The sequence below is a fragment of the Chrysochloris asiatica genome, unplaced genomic scaffold (genome assembly GCF_000296735.1).
Source record: "Chrysochloris asiatica unplaced genomic scaffold, ChrAsi1.0 scaffold00087, whole genome shotgun sequence".
In the NCBI taxonomy this organism is placed as follows: Eukaryota; Metazoa; Chordata; class Mammalia; order Afrosoricida; family Chrysochloridae; genus Chrysochloris; species Chrysochloris asiatica.
Window position 1 is genome coordinate 5,867,042 of NW_006408605.1, and position 21,747 is coordinate 5,888,788.

The 21,747-nt window shown below is 40.6% G+C and overlaps 1 protein-coding gene across 1 annotated transcript in view; it reads right to left on the reverse strand.

The window, feature by feature from the left end:
• KLHL3 (kelch-like family member 3) overlaps positions 1-21,747 on the reverse strand; it is a 192,245-nt gene that overhangs the window by 42,893 nt on the left and 127,605 nt on the right. Inside the window, exons 7-8 of the mRNA XM_006866102.1 lie at positions 6,405-6,521; positions 1,808-1,957 (exon numbers count right to left, since the gene is read on the reverse strand). Coding sequence (XP_006866164.1) covers positions 1,808-1,957; positions 6,405-6,521 — 267 coding nt within the window. The remainder of the gene's footprint in view (positions 1-1,807; positions 1,958-6,404; positions 6,522-21,747) is intronic.

Sequence of the window (21,747 nt, forward strand, 5' to 3'; positions counted from 1 at the left end):
CTCAGTTCAAACCTGGTTCTATCACTGAGGTTTACAAAGGTGAAGCCAGACACAAGATGGTATGGGTTCCGAGAGCCAGTGTAGAGGGTGAAAAAGTCTCAGTTCAAACCTGGTTCTATCACTGAAGTTTACAAAGGTGAAGCCAGACACAAGATGGTATGGGTTCCGAGAGCCAGTGTAGAGGGTGAAAAAGTCTCAGTTCAAACCTGGTTCTATCACAGTGCTTGTACTGACCTTGGGGAAGTTACTTAACCTCTTTGAACTTACATTTTCTTATTTGTAGAATTGGAAAAATAATTGTCCCGATCTGATACACTTGTTAAAAAGATTAAATAAGATGTGTATATGATACCTCCCATACGGCGCTTAAATAAGATCTATGTATGATATCATTCTGGAGTCCTAGAGTGGTGCTGCAAGATAATGCACTGCACTGCAAAGTCGGTTTGAACTGCAAGGTCGGCGGTTCAAATCCACCAGCTGCTCCTCGGAAACCCTATACAGGGTCGCTATGAGTTGGAACCAACTCAACGGCACACAACAACATGATACCATCCATATAGGACTCCTGGTGTGGCACTGGAATGCTAACCACAAGGTTGGCAGTTCAAACCCACCAGATGCTCCTCGGAACTGACTCTGACACACAACAACAACAATATACAGTGCTTGGCATGTAACAAGCACTCAATATATGTTAGTTGCTTATAGCATCTGGGAAATTTGTAACATCATTCACATTGTAACCACTATAGTCTAGATAGTCCCGGGTTGGGAAAAATGACTGCATATCTTAGAGAATCTCAATACCTAGTCTTGGACAACCACATCTTTCTATACCTCTGTGGAATCCTTCCTGGGAGCAGCAGCCAGACAGAAAGAGGAGGAAGAGGACAAAGCAAATACCTAAATAATCCCAAGGCTGCCTACTGTGTAGTAGTCCACACACTAACACGACTCATTCCTCTTCTCCCACCTTTCCTGCTGGATTGGCTGGGACATTCCCCCAGACACCAGCACGTAAGGATCCTAGAAAGACTACTAGAATATCAAGGCAGAAAGGTCTTTGGAGATAACCTAATACAGCATCTTTCCTTCCGTAGATAAGGAAGCAGAGGACCAGAGAGGGGAGGGGACTTGCAAGGAATGGAGACAGCTAGTATCTAGTGCAGGACTCCTGATGTGGTGTGCTGTAGGATAAGCACTGGACTGCAAACCACAAGATCAGCAGTTCAAATCCACCAGCTGCTCCTCAGACACCTTGTACAAGGTCACCATGAGCCAGAACTGGCTCGATGGCACGTAACAAGTTTCCAGTGTAAACTTGATGGTGGTGTTCCCTCCTATGACCAGACCTCCCTTCCCCTAGCTGCTCCTTCACAGAAGCTCCCATTTCCTTCTCTTCCTCAGTGCCCTTTTTACCTCTGGCAGCTCTAATTGTCCTTTATGGCTCTGTGGTGAAAGAAGGAACAAGACTGACTGAAAGAATGGTCTAGATAGAACTGATCTGGCTACCACTAAGTAAAATCAATACAGTCATTCTCAGCTTCTAATAGAGATAGAGCTCAAATCATGGTGAGAGCCAGAAGGAGGGGAGCAGGAAGAGAGAGCTCTGAGTCTCAAACCTCACTGGAAGTTACCTTGAAACTTTTAGGAAAGGAAGATTCCAGAAGAAAGAGGTACCAGCAGATTCAAGAAGAACCAGCAGACTTCATCTCCCAGCAGGTCCTAAGCCATGTTGCAGGGCAGCCATTCACTCTCCCAGGACTGAGTCCTGACTCTTGGCAGTGACTGGGCTAGGGCTTACCTTGGGCAGGCTGACGGGGGTCCTGGGCTTGGTCCTTGGGTTCTTAATCAAGAGCCTCTGATCCAAAGGGAGCAGATGGTATTTCATGGCCTCGATGAGGAAGTCCTTACAGGTGTTGTTATTCTTTATCAAAGCTTCTTCTTCAACCGTCTGGAGATAATAACCCACAGGTGATCCTGGAGCAGAGCTCGACCATATTTCCCAGGCCTCTCCCTGGGCTGAGTCATTCCTACATTCCCACACTCATTTGTTCCTATGCCACATCATCTCCGACCCCAAGAGAAAGGTCTACCAAGTTACAACATCATGCTCACCTGCACTCCAAGAGCACAATGGAGTAAGCAATCAAGCTCTAGCAAAAACAGAGATTCAAAACCCAGCTCTACCACTTTAACTCTGCTGGATTCTCAGTTTCCTTGTCTGAAAAATGGGCATGTTTAAAGTAGCCACAACCTCAGTGACTTTGTTACTTAACAACACTGGTTTGAGGCTTTAAATGAGATGATGGAAAATAATAGATCATTTGTCCTGAAAGCCTCTTCCCACATTTCTCCTGGTTTGAATGTATTATAATGTTTAGGGCAAATAGTGAACACTTGACAGAGGGAGAAGGATAGAAAAAAAGAAGAGAATAAAGAGGAGTAAAGAAGGGAGAGAAGAAGAGACAGGGCCAACGAAGAAGAAACCCATAAGCCAACCTTTGGCAGCATTATGTAAAATGAAATGACCAGAGAGAAAGGATTCATGTATATTTTGTTACAGTGACTATTTCAGAACAGAAAATTGGCCAGTGAGACTCTCCTAACAGAGTGGCAACATCAGAGCAGACAGAATGCCTTGTGCACCAAAGCCACACCTATTGACCTCACTTTGGACCCATCTAAGCTCCGATTATTGCTTCTTCACCTCTATATTCCAGAGTAGAACCTACGTAGGTGCTCAGGAAGTGTGAGTCTAAATGTTTCATTAGGAAGACCATGACTTTGTCCTGTGCTCCCGGATCCTCACATATCACTAGAAATGAAAATATGGCCAGGTCCACTGCCTGCGGGGCAACACTGGAGTTGGCTGGGAAAGGACAGAAAGATGGGCAAGATACGCCTTCTTTCTCCAGACACAAGCCCCAGGGACACTTCATCTCCTTAGAAGGTTTTTTGGTCTCTCCCACGGAGGACCTGAGTCAGGTTGAGCCAAACGCTTGCATTTAGAATTAGTGGAAAGGTAAAAAGGGTGACAGATCTCCAGAAAAGCTAGGGAGGAAGGAGAAATGCATGAGCAGCTACTTCTCCAAAATAACTTATTCAGCTTGAATTCATAGCATCCCCCAGAAGCACTTCTCTCCCTCCTCCACTATCATCAGCCATCCCCAGTGGGCTACACTCATTGTAGGTTTCAAGGTCAAATGAGTGTTAAGTGAAATATCTCCTAGAAGTGTTCACCCTAAGGGGCCTAGTTTTAAATAAGCCCTTTTATTAAAAGGGGGCGCATACAACAGTTTTCATGCCCATTGCCTCTGACCTCCTTTTTCTCCAGATCGAAATCTTACATTGCTGTCATAACCCAGGAACAGTTTACCATGTCTTTGTTAAGTTTCAATTGTGGGCACTTGATGGTGCTTGTGACTGGGAGCTATCTCTAAGGTGCCATGAACTTTCTCTGAAAACTAGATCCCACAGGCCAGCCTCCCTCACTGTGGAAGTGAAACTGAGCTAGACTAGCCACCTGTCTCCACCTCAGGATACTGTAAGGTTTGACACTGTTACTGAGCTCAGATTGTCCCATAGCCTTCTTCAGGGAGGATATGCTGCCACCAGGTGGCAGTGGTGTCCTCCAAAGTGTAAACTGCTGGGCAAGTATCAAGACTTGAAAAATGTATCATCTCTCAGCACCAGAGAAGAGAACTGAGGTACAGAGAGTTAAAGAACATTTCACTGACCCTTTAGGCCTGTGGTCAACAGTGTCACAAGATAAAGACTTGGAGTCCTGGTGTGGTGCTGTAGCATCAACATAAGTATCAACCACAAGGTTGGAGGTTCAAACTTACCAGCTGTTCCTTGGAAACTCTATACAGGGTCTCTATGAGTCGCTATCAGTCAGAACTGAATCAATGGCAATTAACAACAACAACATGTTAGCATACCAGGGAATGTGGTGGCTCTGTAGTCTAAGTATCATACTGCGAACCGCAAGGTCAGCAGTTAAAGCTCTGTGGGAGAAAAATTAGGCTTTCTGCTTCTGCAAAGATTAAGCCTTGGAAACTCTATAAGGGTCTCTATGAGTTGGAATTGACTCAAAGGCACTTAACAACAAAGAGACGATACCATGTCACAAAGTAGGGACCTGGTGTGGCTCTGTAGGATAAACATTAGACTGCTAACGGCAAGGTTGGCTGTTCAAACCCATCAGCCACTCCTCAGAAACCTTATACAGCAAGGGTAGGGAGCATCTGGCCAGGGGATTGTATAAGGCCCACAAGATCATTTGGTCTGGCCTTGCCAAGGCCACCGCACTTACAGCCATCACATTGTTGTTGTTAGTGCAGTCCTGTCAGTTTCAACATATAATGACCCTGTATAGGGTTTCCAAGGAGTGGCTGGTGAGTTTGAACTGCTGACATTGTGGTTCAAACTGACCTGGTGGTCCAGTGCTTATCCTACAGTGCCACACCAGGACACCATCACATTGTTGTTGTTGTTAGGTGCCATAGAGTCAGTGCCAACCCATAGCAACCTTATGCACAGCAGAAGGAAACACTGCACGATCCTGGGCCAACCTCACTACTGTTGCCACACTTGAGTCCATCGATGCTGCCACTTGGCCAATCCATCTCTTTAGGGGTCTTCCTCTTTTTCTCTGACCCTCCACCTTACCAAACAAGACATCTTTCTCCAGAAACTGGTCCCTCCTAACAATATGTCCATCACATTAGGAGTGAGTTAATTAAATGTTTGACCAAATATAGCAGGCTAATTTTCAAGTCGATCATTTTGTATGGCCCACAAATGATGTAATACATTTTGGCAGAAAAAAGATCCCCTATCCCTATTCTACAGAGTTGGAACTGACTCAAGGGCACTTAACAACAACAGTAGTCACAAAACAGTTATGATATTAACTAAGGTGCATGAACTCTGTTAGGGGGTTCACATGTATTATCTCATTTTGCCCTCACACACCCTATAAGGGCAGGTGTACGTTATGTCCGGTAACAAAACTGAAGTTAAGGAAAGTTAGTTATTTACCTAATGTGATATGACTAAGAAATGAGAAAGTCAACTTTCTTAACCTTGCATTCTACTTTCCAGTCCTTCAGATACTCCCTGGGGGCAGCTGAGGGCTGGCCTTCACCACCACCACCACCACCATATACCAAGGTTTACCCTCTGCCTTCCTATATAAGAGTATCTAGCACCATTTCCTTCCCTAAGTCAGCCATGTGATGGGTGAACAGAGAGTATAAAAGGTGGCAGCTAGCTTAGTGGCACTTAGCTTGCTGGAGATCCAGACTTGGATATGAGTTCAGAGCCTGCCTCTTACTAGCTCCATACTTCCTTAAGTCACAAGGCCCAAATTTAAGAGGCTGTAGCATCGTGGTTATGAATCGGGCTGCGAACCTTAAGGTCAGCAGTTCGAAACTACCAGCTGTTCCGCGGGAGAAAGATGAGGCTTTCTGCTCCCATAAAGATTTACGGCCTCGGAAACCCTATACAGGGTCACTATTGGATGGAATCTACTCGACAGCACTTAACAACAACAACAATCTTTGCCTGAAGGAGCTCTGGTAGCGTAGCGGTTACGAATTGAGCTGCTAATCTCACAGTCAGCATAAGTTTGAAACTACCAGCTGTTCTGTGGGAGAAAGATGAGGCTTTCTGCTCCCATAAAGATTTACAGCCTTGGAAACTCTATACAGGGTTGCTATGAGTAGGAACTGACTCCACGGCACATAACAACAACAATCTTTGCCTAATTGGACCATTATAAAGATTAAATGAGACTACTTGTGTCACCATAGTTAGGGACACCCATAATTCTTGATTTTTTCTTTGTTTTCTTAGAGAAGTAGAAGCAATATGTATTCCAAGCACCTATGAAGAGTTGGTTTGTACAGTTCTGACTTGGACTCCAGGTAGCCTAAAACTAAGGTAAAAGGGAACATAGAAAAATTATGTAAATGACCCTTCTTGCTTTGACCGTCTACAATAAGAGCAGATAACTTTTATTGAATATTTGATATACGGACTCCATGCTAAACACTTAACTTGCATACTCACCTCCTTTGGTCCTCATAACAAACCTCCTGGTTCTATTACAATATCCATTCTATGGAAGAAGAAACTGAAGCTTGAAAAAGTTAAATAAGAATTCATCACTAATAAGTAGTAGAATGGTGCCTGAAACCTAAGTGTTTTATTCTCAGATCTACGTTCTTAGACTTTACACTACCGTATCTCAGACTTCACCCAGTAGGCTGGTGCCTTATGCCCATATCAATTATTCATAAAACTCCACCACTCTAGACAACGAGGCCTGCCCACTGCTGTTCCTACAACCCTGAATGAACAGGGAAGTGCTTGGTTCTGCATTCAGCACTCACCTGGACTAGGTAATCCCTAGGTAAGAGAGGGAGACGAACATGTTCCATCAGCTTTGCCATATGCTCCAAACGGGTTTCTTTCTCATAATTGATCCAAGAAATCACAGCTTCAAACACCTATGGAAAAAATAACACAAGTAACTTCAGTAAAGAGATGAAAAGTCTTTAAAATACCTTCTCAAATGGTTTTTTTTTAAAAAGGATACAGATCATTCACAAAGGAGTTCAACCTAAGGTTCAATATTTTTTAAATAAACAATAGGGATTTGTTGATTAGCTGGTTTCAGAAGTGATCATACATACATATGCACACACACACACACACACACACACACGTACATATATTATGATTAGCCTGCTACCCCAAATGTAGAATCATTATACTCTAAAACCAAATTCACTGTCACTGAGTCAACTGTGACTCATAGTGACCCTATATAGGGTTTCCGAGACTGTAAATCTTCACATGAACAGACAGTCTCATCTGGTAGGTTTGAACCACTGACCTTGTAGTTACCTGCCCAAAGCCTAACCCACAGTGCCACCAAGGCTCCATGTTGTTGTTGTTGTTGTTGTTAGGTGCCATTGAGTTGGTACCAACTCATAGCAACTGTATGCACAACAGAACGAAACACTGCCCAATCCTGGGCCAACCTCACTACTGTTGCCACTCTTGAACCACTGATGCTGCCACTTGGCCAATCCATCTCATTGGGGTCTTCCTGTTTTTCTCTGACCTTCCACCTTACCAAACATGATATCCTTCTCCAGCGACTGGTCCCTCCTGACAGTATGTCCGAAGTATGAGACGAAGTTTGGCCATCCTGGACTCCAACGAACAAGCACTCTGGCTGCATTCTTCCAACACAAATCTGTTAGTTCTTTTGGCAGCCCATGGCACTTTCAATATTCTCCTCCAACATCATAACTCAAAAGCATCATTCTTTTACAGTGTTCCTTATTCACTGTCCAGCTTTCGCATGCATACGAGGTTATTAAAAATACCATGGCTTGGGTCAGGTGCAACTTAGTCCTCAAACTGACAGCTCTGCTCTTCAACGCTTTAAAAAGGTCTTGTGCAGCAGATTTGTCTAATGCAATATGTCATTTGATTTCTTGACTGCTGCTTCCATGAGTGTTGATAGTTGATCCAAGAAGAATGAAGTCCTTGACAACTTCAATTATTTCTCTGCTAGTTCATTGCAAAACAAGATACTGATCAAGAGAATCAGAAGCCCTAGTTACAATTTCCCCTGTTTCATAAGTCATCTTCCATGTATAATTAATGCAGAATAAAAAAAAAATAAAACAGTAGGCATATTCTTCCCAAAGTTGGCTTTAGGAAGAATATGCCTACTGTTTTTTTTTGTTTGTTTGTTTGCTTGGTTTTTTTTTTTTATTTAATGGAGAACACGACACTGAATAACAGAGAATGTATAACTTCTCCTTTGAGAAGGAATTCCATTTCTACACAAATCAAAACTGGAGGACTTGGAACCAAAAGGAAAGAACTAAGCTTTGGTTGACCACTTTGCTCACTGTAAGTCCAAATTCAAACTCTGCACCACCATATATGCATAAACATATAAAACTTAGTGTTGGCAAGGTTGTAGGGAAATCCATCACTGCTTGTGGAAACACAGCTTTTTTTAAATGGATAAGAGAACTAGGATGACTAAAATTATTTAAAATATTTAAAAAGCACAGAAAATAGCAAATGATGGCAAAGATGTGGAGAAACTGGAAACCTTATCCTATTGCTGGTAGGAATGCAACATGGGACCACTGTTGTAAAACAAAACAGTGTAGTGGTACTGCAAAAAAAACTAAAAATAGAACTACCATATGACCCAGGAATTGACTCTACTGTAATGAAAGCCAACAACACAGATATATGTACACTGATTTTCATTGCAGCACTATGAAGAAAAGGTGGAGATAACCTAAATGTCCATCAATGGATGAATGGATAAACAAAATTTGATACATACATACAGTGGAATGCTATTCCGCCAGACAGAGAACTGAAGTCTTGAATCATGGACAGAGCATGAAGACATTATGCTGCATGAAATAAGTCAATTACAAAATAACAAATATTGTATGACCACTCGATAAATAAGGCAAGACCAGGCAAATGTAGAGAGACCAAAATGTGTTAGTGATTGCCAGGGGTGGAAGGGATGTGGGGAAAGAAGGATTATTACTTTTGGAGCACTGAGTTTTGGTTTATTGATGTTGTTTTGTTGTGAAATGCCATCGAGTCAGTTCTGACGGATACCGACCCTATATAGGGTTTCTGAGGCTGTAAATCTTTACAGGAGCAGAAAGCTTCACCTGTTCCCTGTGGAGCTGCTTGTGCCTCGAATCACCAACCTTGTGGTTTGAAGTTCTGTGTTTACCCTATGGAGACACTGTGTTCCCTGTTTTGGTTTATAGTGATGAAAAAATTCTCATTGGTTAATGATGGGATGCACATCTGATTAATGTAATTGTTCTCAACATGTTGTACACCTATAAAGAGAAACTGGAAAAGTTGTATTATTGATATATTTATAACAACAAAAAAAGAATAGCTACTGAGATTTCTATATACAACCAAACACATCATGGGATTTGGTTCTTTAGTTTGGAGGTTTAGGGTCATAATTCCTTGGGATATCCTAGTTTATAAAGTGTTTCATGATTCTGTTCTACCTCTTAGTTGTGCGGTAGTGGTCCTAAATGCTTGCAAGTAGCCATCCAAGTTACAATTTGTCTCTATTCATCTGTAATAACAGAGGAAGAAGGATAGATCGAAGTAGGAGGAGGAAATGAATGTGTGACTACTGGCCTCTATGAACAACTGCCTCCTTTGCCATGAGATCAGAAAGCTGGGTGGTTCCTGGCTACCAATGCTGAGCATTTAATCAAAAATTCTATAGAAGAATCTTCATCAAAAGGAGGAAACTAGAGAACTTAATTTCAAATAAGACAAATAACTAAATCAAAAAACAGACAAAGGACTTGAACAGACAGTTTATAAAAGAGGATATTCTAATGGTCAACAAGCACGTGAAAAGAAGCTCACTGTGGTTGAGTCAATTCTAATTCAAAGCAACCGGATAGAACAGAGTGGAACTGCTCCGTAGGGTTTCCAAGACTGTAAATCTTCACAGAAATAGAGGGCCTCATTTTTTATCCCTAAGAGCAGCTGGTGAGTTAACAATGTAACACTTAACCCACTGGACCACCCTTAGCCATTTGGAAATGCAAACAGAAACTACAATGAAATGGCACATCATTCCCATTAGAATAGCACTGATAAAAAAAGAAAATAAAACAAAACAGTAAACAAAAGATATTGGAGAGGGTATAGACTGGAACTCTTATCCATTGCTGATGGGAAAGCAAAATGGAATTGCCACTGCAGAAAACAGTGTGACAGTTTCTCAAAAGGTTGAACATAGAATTACCATATGACCCAGCAATCCCAATCCTAGATAATTACCCAAAAAAAGTGAAAGCAGGAACAGAAACAGAAACCTGTAAACTAATAGTCATTGCAACACCTTTTATAATAGCCAAAAGGTAGAAGCAACCTAAATACCCATCAATAAAATGTGGTATATTCATCAGTGGAACACTGTTGTTGTAGTTAAGTGCTGTTGAGTCACTTCTAACTCATAGTAACTCTGTATAGGGTTTCCAAGGAGCAGCTGATGGTTTGAACCACCAACCTGTGGTTAGCAGTCCAATACTGATCCTACAGCACCACACTAGGACTCCAGAAGAGCATTGTTGTTTTAGTTGTTAAGTGCTATAGAGTTGGTTCCAACTCATAATAACCCTGTACAGGGTTTCCAGGAAGCAGCTGGTGAGTTTGAACAGCCAACCTGATGTTTTGAACCGACCTTCAGACTAGTGCTTTATCCCACAGCACCACACCAGTACTGAGCCATAAAAAGAAATGAAGTCCTGATACATGCCATCACATGGATGAACCTTGAAAACATCATGCTTAGTAAAACCAGGCAGTCACAAAAGGACAAATACAGCATGGTCTCACTTACATAAAACAAGGAAATATAGAAATCAGTGCGAATTATTAGTGACCAACAGTGGGATGGGGAAAGGGAAATTTTTGTTTGGCGGGGTCGCGGGAATAAGTTTATGTTAATTGTGGTAGAATTAGGAAAAGACAGGAATAAGGATTGTACAACATGAGAATGTCATAATGTCATTAAATTGTACATGAATGTTGAATTGGCAAATGGTTTCTAATATATATTTTCACTACAAAAAGGAAAAGAAAAAAATACACATGACTTTTTTGGGATAATGAGGAAAATTAGAATAAGGACAATAATATTATAGTGCCAGTGTTAAATTTCTTTGGTATAATAACCCTTTTATGGTTAGAAAAGATAATGTCCTTGGTTTAAAAGGTGCATGCAAAAATATTTAGAATGAAATGTCATGATGTCTGTGATTTACTTTCAAATAGTTCGGGGGTGGGGAGATTAAATCTGTAGAAAAAGAAAATGAGAGAAAAATGTTAACAACTGGGGAACCTAGATAAAGGGTCTAAGAGTGATCTTTATACTATTCTTTTAAAATGTTTCAAAATTTAAGAGTTTTTAGAAAAGAAAATTTAAGGGAAAAAGAAAACACCAAACAAATTTGCAATTTGGCATAAAGTTGAAATAAGAGCTATATCTGCTAGGAGAGAAAGAAAGCTAGTTTTTTTTAAATCTAACTAGATTTTTGTGCTTGTATTGATATGCCAATGATGTTTTACCCATAAAACGTTGACCCTATTTACTAAATATATACCTAAGTATTTATTTACTGGGCAAATTAAAATTAGGAAAAAAGAAACTAAGAAAACAATATGCATAGTTTGCTCCCATTTCCATATAAAATTTTATATGCAAAATTTGCTCCCATTTCCATATAAAATTACTTTATATGGAAATGGGAGCAGACTATGCATATTGTTTCCTTTTCTTTTCCTTAGTTTCTTTTTTCCTAATTTTAATTTAAGTTGTTTCCAACTTTCTTCGCCCATGCTTAAATTCTCCCTGTCTAGCTCATTTTCCCCGCCACTTATCAGTCTGTCGAAATGTGGTGGCTTGTATGTTGCTGTGATGCTGGAAGCTATGCCACCAGTATTAGAAAAAAATAACAGGATCACCCAAAGTGAACAGGTTACAGCTGAGATTCCAGACTCAAAAAGACTAGAAAGGAGGAGAAGCAAACTACTCCTGAATGTTTAGGCACTGAAAACCTTATGAACAGAAGCAGAACATTGTCAGGTCTAGTATCAGAAGATGGAAACATAATGAATATCAGAAGAACCATTTCAGATATAGCACTGGAAGAAGGGCCTCTCATGTTGGAAGGCAATCAAAATATGACTGGGGAAGAGCTACTTACTCAAAGTAGACTTGACCAAGATGATGTGAATACAGTAAAGCTTTCAGGACCTTCATTTGCTGATGGTGCACAACTCAAAATGAGTAGAAACAGCTGTGAACATCCATTAATAATTGGAACATGGAATGTACGAAGTAAAAGTCTAGAAAAATTGGAAACTGCCAAAAATAAAATGGAAAACAAAAACATCAATATCCTAGGCATAAGTCAGCTGAAATGAACCGGTATTTTGCCATTTTGAACCAGACAATCATATGGCTTATTATGCTGAGAACATCAGACAGAAGAGGAATGGCATCACATTCATCATCAAAAAGAACATTTTAAGGTCTATCTTGAAGTACAATGCTATCTGTGATAGGATAAAATCCATAAACCTACAAGGAAGACCAGTTAATAGCAAATTTATTCAAACTTAAGCACCAATCATTAAAGCCAGTGAAGAAACTGAAAAATTTTACCAACTTCTTCAGTTTGAAACTGATCAAACATGCAATCAATATGCATTGATAATTACTAGTGATTGCAACGCAAAGACTGGAAGCAAAGAGAAAGGATCAGTAGTTGGTAAATATGACCTTGATAATAAAAATTATGCTGGAAATCACATGATAGAATTTTGCAAGACCAATGACTTATTCATTGCAAGTATTTCAAACAACATTTGGTTGGTGGTTGGTTAATTGCCATCAAGTTGGTTCCAACTCACAGTGACCCTTTGTAGCATTTCCAAGAAGTGGTTGGTGAGTTTGAACTGTCAACCTTGTGATTCAAACCAACTTTGCAGCCCAGTGTTTATCCTACAGCAACACACCAGGACTCCATTAAAACAACATAAAAGGTGACTATACACAATAACCTCACCAGATAAACTACACAGGAATCAAACTGATTACATCTGTGGGAAGAGAAGGTGGAAAAGTTCAACATTATAACCAAAACAAGGCCAACACAGACTGTAGAACAGATCATAAATTGCTCATATGCAAGTTTAGGCTGAAGCTGAGGAATATTAAAATAAGTTCACAAGCACTGACAACATGACATTGAATATATCCTATCTGAATTTACAAATCATCTCAAGAACAGATTTGATGAATTAGACCAAAGACCAGAAAAATAGTGGGATGACATCAAATACATCATACAGGAAGAAAGCAAAAGGGCATCAAGACAGGAAAGAAAAAAAAGACTAAAACGGATGTCAGAAGAGACTTTGAAACTTGTTCTTGAGCAGTCTTTTTGGTTATGTGACATCACGTTGGTTTTGACTCATAGCGACCCTGTATAGGGTTTCCAAGGAGCAACTGGTGGTTTGAACTGTCAGTTTTGTGGTTCCTAGTCCAGTGATGATTCTACAGCACCACACCAGGAGTTCTTGAGCATATAGAAGCTAAGGATAATGGAAGAAATGAGGAGGTAAAAGAACTGGACCGAAAAATTCAAATGACAGCTCAAGAAGACACAGCAAAGTATTACAATGAAATGTGCTAAAACCCAGAGTTAGAAAACCAAAAGGGAAGAACATGCTCAACATTTCTCAAGCTGAAAGAACTGAGAAAAAAATTCAAACCTTGACTTGTAACATTGAAGGATTCTATGCTATGGGCTGGAACTGACTCAACGGAATTTAACAACAACAATAGGCAAAATATTGAATGATGCAGAAAGCATCAAAATAAGATGGAAGGACAAGAACACCCACACTTGCAGATAATACCCATTTGACCTGGCTTTAATGGCTGGATGATCAGAACTCGAATAGAAGAAGAAAGAAGAGGGAGAAAAAAAAAAAAGAGTAATCTGATACAGTTTGATGAACTTGATCTACACCTATAGATACAGCAGCCCAAATGAGGGAACAAATCTTTACAGTGAGGATCATTTCTACCCCCTTGATACACAGGGTAGATAGGGATGGACAACTGGGACACTGGCTACCCAAAATGGAAGGACTACAGAGGCAAGTGACTGGCTTACAAGCTTTCAACGTGGAGGAAGATAGAATCTCCACAGAGTAGTATCCAATATGTCTGGGTGGGGCTGATGAAAGGAGATGGGGATAGGACTCTTGTGGTACAATAGTGAATAACGGCTATCAGAACTGACTGTGAGGGCTGGAAATGTAAAGGTAGACATTTTGCAGCAAAGGAGGGGAGTGGTTGACTTTGCAATCCAGGAGTGGAGGTCCCTGGGACCATCAAGGGAGAAGAGCGGAGTATGGGACCCTACCCAGAGAAACAGTGAAGCCAGAGATGGAGGCAGAGATGATGATGTGGAGAGATGGAGTGGCTGGGGACTCTAGACCCAAAGAGGGAGAGGGGCTGTGTGCTGACAAGCAGGCTTGCAGGGTATACCCTTTGGCTGGTTGATGATGCATGAGGGGATTGTAACCATGGCAATGAAACAGTACACTATAGGATGAATGTAAAGCTAATGCTCTCCCATATAAACTATCACATAATTCACAATAAAACATTTAAAAAAAAAAAGACAGATGCAAAACATAAAGTCACTGTACCAAAAAGAAATGGTCACTGTTCAGTCATCTTAACAGGTAGCATATATTCAAGAACCAATAACAATGAAGGAAGAAGCCCAAGCTGCACTGAAGGCTTTGGTAATAAAATAGGGATCCAGGAATTGATGGAACACAAATTGAAATCTTTCAACAAATTGATGCAGCGCCAGGGGCACTCACTCATCCATGGTGAGAAATTTGGAAGACAACTACCTGGCCAACTGATAGGAAGAGAACCAAATTTGTGTCCATTCCAAAGAGAGGTGATCCAATGGAATGTAGAAATCACCACACAATATCAATATCACACAGGCAAATAAAATTTTGCTGAAGATAATTCAAAAATGGTTGTGACAGTACATTGATAGAGAACTGCCAGAAATTCAAGTCGAATTCAGAAGAAGATGTGGAACTAGAGATATCTTTGCTGACGTCAGATAGCTCTTAGCTGAAAGCAGAGAACACAAAAAGATGTTTACTTGTGCTTTATCAAGTATGTAAATGCTTTGACTGTATGGGTCATGACAAGCTGTGGATAGCATTGAAAAGGAATGGGTATTCCAGAAAACTTCACTGTGCTCATGAAGAACCTATACATAGACTAAGATGCAGTTACATGAGCACTGAATGGTTTAAAATCAGGAAAGGTGTGCACTAGGGTTGTATTCTTTCACCACACTTATTCAATCTGTAGGCTGAGCAAATAAACTGAGAAACTGGATTATAAGAACATGGCATCAGGATTAGAGAAAGATTCATTAACAAGCATTTTTTTGCTGAAAGTGAAGAGGATTTAAAATACTTACTGATGAAGATCAAAAACTACAGCCTTCAGTATGGATTTTACCTCAATGTTAAGAAGACAAAATCATCACAGCCTCACCAATAAATAGCATCATGATGCTGTTGTTAAGTGCCGTCAAGTCAATTCCAACTCAAGGCTATGCTGTATTGACTTGTCAAGGAGTGGCTGATAGGTTTGAACCACGAACCTTGCAGTTAGTAGTACAGTACTTACCGTTTAACACTACACTAGGACTCATGATAAATGGAGTAAAATTTGAAATTGTTCAAGACTTCATTTTGCTTGGATCCACAATCAACGCTCATGGGAGCAGCAGTCAAGAAATAAAACTATGTACTGTATTAGGCAAATCTGCTGCACAAGACCTTTTTAAATGTTAAAGACCAAAGATAAGGCCTAAGATGTACCTGAACCATGGTGTTTTCAAAAACCTTATATGCATATGAAAGTTGGACAATGAATGAGGAAAACAGTAGAAGGATTGTTGTTGTTGTTATGTGCAGTGGAGTCCGTTCCGACTCATAGCGACCCTGTACAGGGTTTCCAAGGCTGTAAATCTTTACAGGAGCAGAAAGCCTCCTCTTTCTCCCGTGGAACAGCTGGTAGTTTCGAACTGCTGACCTTGCAGTTCTCAGCCCGATTTGTAACCACTACGCTACCATTTGAATTATAGTGTTAGAGAAGAATATTAAAAGTATCATTAATTGCCTGGTATGGCACTGTAGGATAAGCACTGGACTGTGAACCACAAGGTCAGTGGTTCAAACCCACCAGCTGTTCCTAGGAAATCTTATACAAGGTTTGAGTAGGAACTGACTCTACAGTTCTTAACAATATTGACTGCCAAAAGAACAAATTAATTTGTGTTGGAAGAAGTACAGCCAGAATGCTACTTAGAAGATAGAATGGCCAAACTTTATATCTCATACTTTGGACATGTTATCAGGAAGGATCAGTCCCTGGAGAAAGACATCATGTTTGGCAAAATGGAAGGTCAGCAAAAAAGAGGAAGGCCCCCAACAAGATGGATTGACACAGTGGCAACATCAGTGAGTTCAAACATAACAATTGGGAGGATGGTACAGGACTGGGCGTTTTGTTCTGTTGTGCTCACAGTTGCTATGAGTCAGAACTCACTCTAATAGAGCTATGTCCTTTATCTTCATGGTATTATTTTATGAATAATTGAGAGTTTCTTCCACTAGCCCTTATGTTCAATAAAAGCAGAAATGGTAAACACAGGGAGGAAGTAGTTTCATAGGGTAGAGTGCTGTTTGATTGTGGGACTTGCACTCAATGTCACAAAACAAAATGTGCTTGTGTTATTGAATGGAAAACCAATTTGCTATGTAAACGTTCACTCTAATCACAATAAAAAGTTATAAATAAATAGGAACAAGGACCTTGTCTTATTTGCTGGCACATAATGTACACACAAATACTTTTTAGATGAATGAATGGACAAATGAGTCCAAATACACAGTTAAGAAGGCAAATGGAACCTGCCAGGCTGGAGCAGAGAACAAGGCCGAGGAGGAAGGGGCTGGAATCCTGAGAGGACAAAGTAGGATACTGGCTGACGGTGAAGTCTGGCTTTAATGGGTTAGGTGATGGGCAGCCACAATCCCTTACTGCCTTGCATTGTGGTTATCCACATCTCTTTCTACTCCCATTTACTAGACTATGAGCTTTTGCAGGGGGAAAGTGTACCTGCTCTGTCTCTGAACCTCCTGACCTCTGTGACACCTAGCATAATCCCAGGTACCGAACATGTGGTTGGTTATTTGATAAAGCTTTGCTTTAGAATGAACTACAAGTTCCTGAGTCGGTAGGATTAGCTGATGATACAACCAAGTTCACAACCTTCCCCATCCACCAGCTTAGTTTTTGTTATAAAGCTAAGAGGAAGCAGAGTCTAACGAGGTCGATATTTAACCTTATCTTTATTTTTGGCTTAACTTGTCTAACTGGTTCCACTTAGTTGCACTGTTTGCCTACTCAGCTGTGAAAACTACAGCACTCAGCAACAACAGTGACCTTTTCAGTAGCTACAGAAGGCCACACATTTTTTTTTTAATTATTATTATTTAGGCTTCATGCTTGAAAAATAAGCAAGCTTCCAACCAGCTTTAGCCTTCAACGTACAGAAAAGCTTTCCCAACAGTCCCTTCCATGAAGAGAATGACCAAGGGAAGAGTAACATATAGCAGCAGGTCCTGGGCCACACTCTTCGAAGTCATCATCATCCTGAATTCTCACAATAACCCCATGAGTAGATTCTGGTACTTCTTCATATTAAGTGACTTTCTCAAGGCCCAGAGCTGGGAAGAAGCAGAGCTGAATTTCACACTCAACCCCAACTCATGCTCTTACTCAATACTCTTAATTGTCTCTCAAAGGTCTGTAGAAGTGGTTGGCAAACTGGAGCCCACAGCTAAATCCAATCTGCCACCTATTTTTGTAAATAGAATTATATTAGAACACAGCCACACTCCGTTGTTTATATATTGTTTCTCACTGCTTTTGTGCTACAAGGACAGAGTTGAGTTGACATTATACAGCTCACAAAGACCAAAATATTTACTATATGCCCCTTATTAAAAAAGTGTGTCAATTCTGGGTCTATAATGTCTATAAATAGAGACCCTAGCACTTCAGTCATGGGACAAGGGTGATATCTTCATAGGTGAAATTACTTCTCGTGGGTCTCACAATGAAGTGATCAGCTGCCCACAAAGTATACTTAGGGTTTCACTTGTAAACAAAGAAACAACACCATTTCCTCATTGCTTCATGTGCCAGAACTTATTTCTTTGGTGCTATGAAGTTGCTGTGTGGAAATGAAGTGGAGAAAATTGGATTTCATCATTCATTTCCAGTTCAGCTCACCACACTTCAGATGTAAGCACAAGCCTTGGCCAGTGAATACCAGATGAACCTGATCCTTCTACACACAGCCCTTCAGGTTAGACAGGCAGCCAAACCAGACTGGACCTACACATCCCAAGTAAAGTGAAGAGCCCTGGGGCACTTATGTCTGTTTTCAAAATGTGTTTAGAGCAGCAAGGACAAGTCAAGTTAAACCCATCAAGGCAGTAACTTGGTAAGGATTGTGGTTGTTTAGTAACATCAAGTCAGTTCCAACTCATATAGACCCTATATATAGGGTTTCCAAGGAGCGCTGGTGGGTTTGAACTGCCAGCCTTGTGGTTAGCAGTCCAGTGCTGATCTTACAGTATGTAAAGGTGGGGGTGCAATTAAGTGTGATTCTCAGAAAAGCATAGAAGAGTGGGGGAAAACTCATTTTGACAACTTATGAGGGAGAAAAATTCTAAATTCTGGCATATGCATGATTTGTTACTTGGGATTTATTTATTATTTATCAATAACAATCATGGAAACCATCACATGTGTGGTTTCTTTTAATCCATCAAAAAACTCTGTAAAGTAAGTATCATTGTTCACATTTTACAATTGGGGAAACTACCTCAGAGAGGGCAAGCAACTTCTCTAAAGTCACATTATTCAAGACAGTGAATCTAGAATGTGGACTTGCCTTTAACTCAAAAACCAAGTTCTAACGCTACGCAAGAGTCCTGGTGTAGTGCTGCAGGATCAGTACTAGACTGCTAACCACAAAGTTGGTGGTTCAGATCCACCAGTCATTCCTCGGAAACCCTATACAGGGTTGTTTTGAGTCAGAACTGACTTGCTGGCACTTAACAACAATAGCACCAGCAACTTTCACGCCATAATGCATCTCAAAGGTACAATTCATTGAAAATCCTGGGCAAACTGTTGATTTGGGAAAGTAACTTTACATCATTGTTCCACACAACACTGGGGACAGCTTAGAGCAACGGTGAGCTAAATATCACTGTACATGTCTCTTCCCAATTCAGTGTTCAGTGACATTACATTGGTAGATTGAAATCAGCCTTAGTGGAACTATTTACACCATGGAAATTAGCAAATGTTACAATCAGGGCTTCTAAAAATATTGTGGAGAGCCAGTTGTTAAACATTTACCAGCACGCCTCCACTGGGAGGCTGCCTGGTCTGAAGGCTCCCCACACTCCAAAGAGCCTACCCACTTGTATTCACTTTTCTGACAGTACCTGTCATCGCCACGATTTTATACAGCACATAACAAAAGTTCTTTCTTGTTGTTTCATTTTAGGCTCACAAATAGACATTCACAAACGGAGGAAGTAAAGTAGCGATCTGCAAAATGTTTGCCAAGCCTTATCCAGGTAATTGGTGAACTGGCAGTGATTAGAATCACTGGCTTTCAAGCTACACTTTTGTAGCACCCTGTACAAGGGAGCTTCAAAAAATTTTCTTTTAGTTGTCTTTTAATTCCATGTACCACAAACTTTCTGATGTCTCTTTATACATAATCTTCATAGTACATGCCATAGTACGTACCTATGTATTTATTGGTATAAATATCTGATAAATGTTTGTGTCCCCCACTCGATTATTAAGTGCCATAAAGTCAGGAACTTTGTGTTGATTTATCCATCAGTGTCTCTCCTTTAACAAACACTACCTGCCACAAAGCAAGCATTCAGTAAATAATTTTCAGAGCATTAATAGGCTCATGAAAATATGAATGAATAGGAGCATGGTTCTCTTCCTACAATATATGACTTCAGACAAGGACAAATGGCTGTAAAACTAAAACAGTGATGTTGCTCTTCGACTTTCTACTACCACCTGTATCCAGGAAAAAGACTGTTACTATGATTCTGCAAACAGTAAGGAAAAGGCCAGCAGCACAGTGGTTAGATGGACATGCCTGCAAGGTAGATGTGTCTGCAAAACTACTTCCATGGCACTAATCCTACAAATGAAGGGCAGGATGAAGAATGCCTTCCAATCAATATGGTAGACTGAGTTGACTTGGAAGGGATCTTCTCCTATAGCTTCAAACATGTGAAAATGATGTACTTAAAAAAAAACATAAAAAGATTTGAGCTATATTCAAAAGCTCAAGTGTGTTGAATGATAGGGAAGTGAAGTCAGGAAGCAGAGGGAGACTGAAGTCAAAATGGCTCATGGACCCATAAGATTTAGATCAAAGCATTAATGGCTAGGGGCTGGTACCCCATTGGGTAGACTCTGTAGGTCACAGACTCCTTGTGGACAGTGTTGTTCCAACTATACAACTGTGACTAAATGAACTCTGACCATCTGCTGTGGGAAGGGGGAAGGGAACTTGACACCTCCTGTGGGCTAGGAGTTGTAGGGAGCAACTAATTCTTCAAGAAACGTAGGCTTTTACCACATACAAATGTTGGGCTTGTACTGAATAATCCTCGTGGTGTTGGGACATCTGAGACAAAACCTGTTCTCAAACCAGTAAACCTACCCTATAGGGGCACTTCCGCAGCCAAAGGCAACCCAGACATCCTCTCTCTGGAAATAACCTCCTCTGAAAATGAATTCACAATAAAAATTAGAAATCATTAAGGAAATGAACTATCGAAGGGAAAATTGGCAGACGCAGTAAATAATCGACTACTTGGGGCTGCGAAAGAAAGGTGGTCTCAAGACTGTTCTCCAAAATGTGTTCCTCAGAGTACTAGAAGCAGAAGGCATGCTATGGTAGAGGGGTCCAGGAGCCAAGTGAATCTGGACAACAATCATACCACATCGCTCAATTCCCTTTAGAGAGTCACAAAGCTCATTAACATATGAAAGCTCTAACAAGTTCTGCAATAAAAAAACCTGTTTGTTTGGGTTTGTATTTTTTAAACCAAATATGTATAAACATTTCACAATACCATGGCTTCATGAGACACATTTGGGTTAATACTGACCTAAGAAATGAAACACTCACTCCTTAACCCTCTCCACATACCTTTATTCCACTCTCAGCTTCCTCTCTCATTCACCCCAATCAAACACCCTTGATTCTCATCACACAGAGTACTAGTCCCCTCAAGCACATGTCTATTTCTACTATTCCTTCATCCTGAATTGCCTTCCAAAATCCTATCTTTGTTCTTCAAATCTTGGCTCAAATATTACCTTTTCATGAGACCTTCCCACCCAACAACTTTGAATAAAATACTGTAGGGTGCTTTAATTACGAGCAATTGCTTCTCGTGTCCACAAATGACGAATACATTTTTTGGTCTCTCTGCCCACCAGACTATGAGCATAGTAATGAATAGTTATCACTCTTCTCTGTTCTCACTGAGATGGGGGTGGTTGGTTTTGTTGATAGGTGCCATCGAGTTGGTTGGTTTCAACCCATAGTGACACTATGTACAACAGAACAAAACACTGCCCAGTCCTGTCCCGTCCTCACAATTGCTGCTACAGTTGAGCCTTTTGCTGCTGCCACTCTGCTAATCCAGCTCATTGGGGAATCTCCCTCTTCCTTGCTGATCTTCCACTTTGCCAAGCATGATGTCCTTCTCCAGGGACTGGTCCCTCCTGATAATATGTCTAAAGTATGAGAGATGAAGTCTGGCCATCACGGTTTCTAAAGGAACATTCTGATTATACTTCTTCTAACACAGAAATGTTTGTTCTTCTGGCAGCCTATGGTACTTTTAATATTCTTCTCCAACATCATAACTCAAATG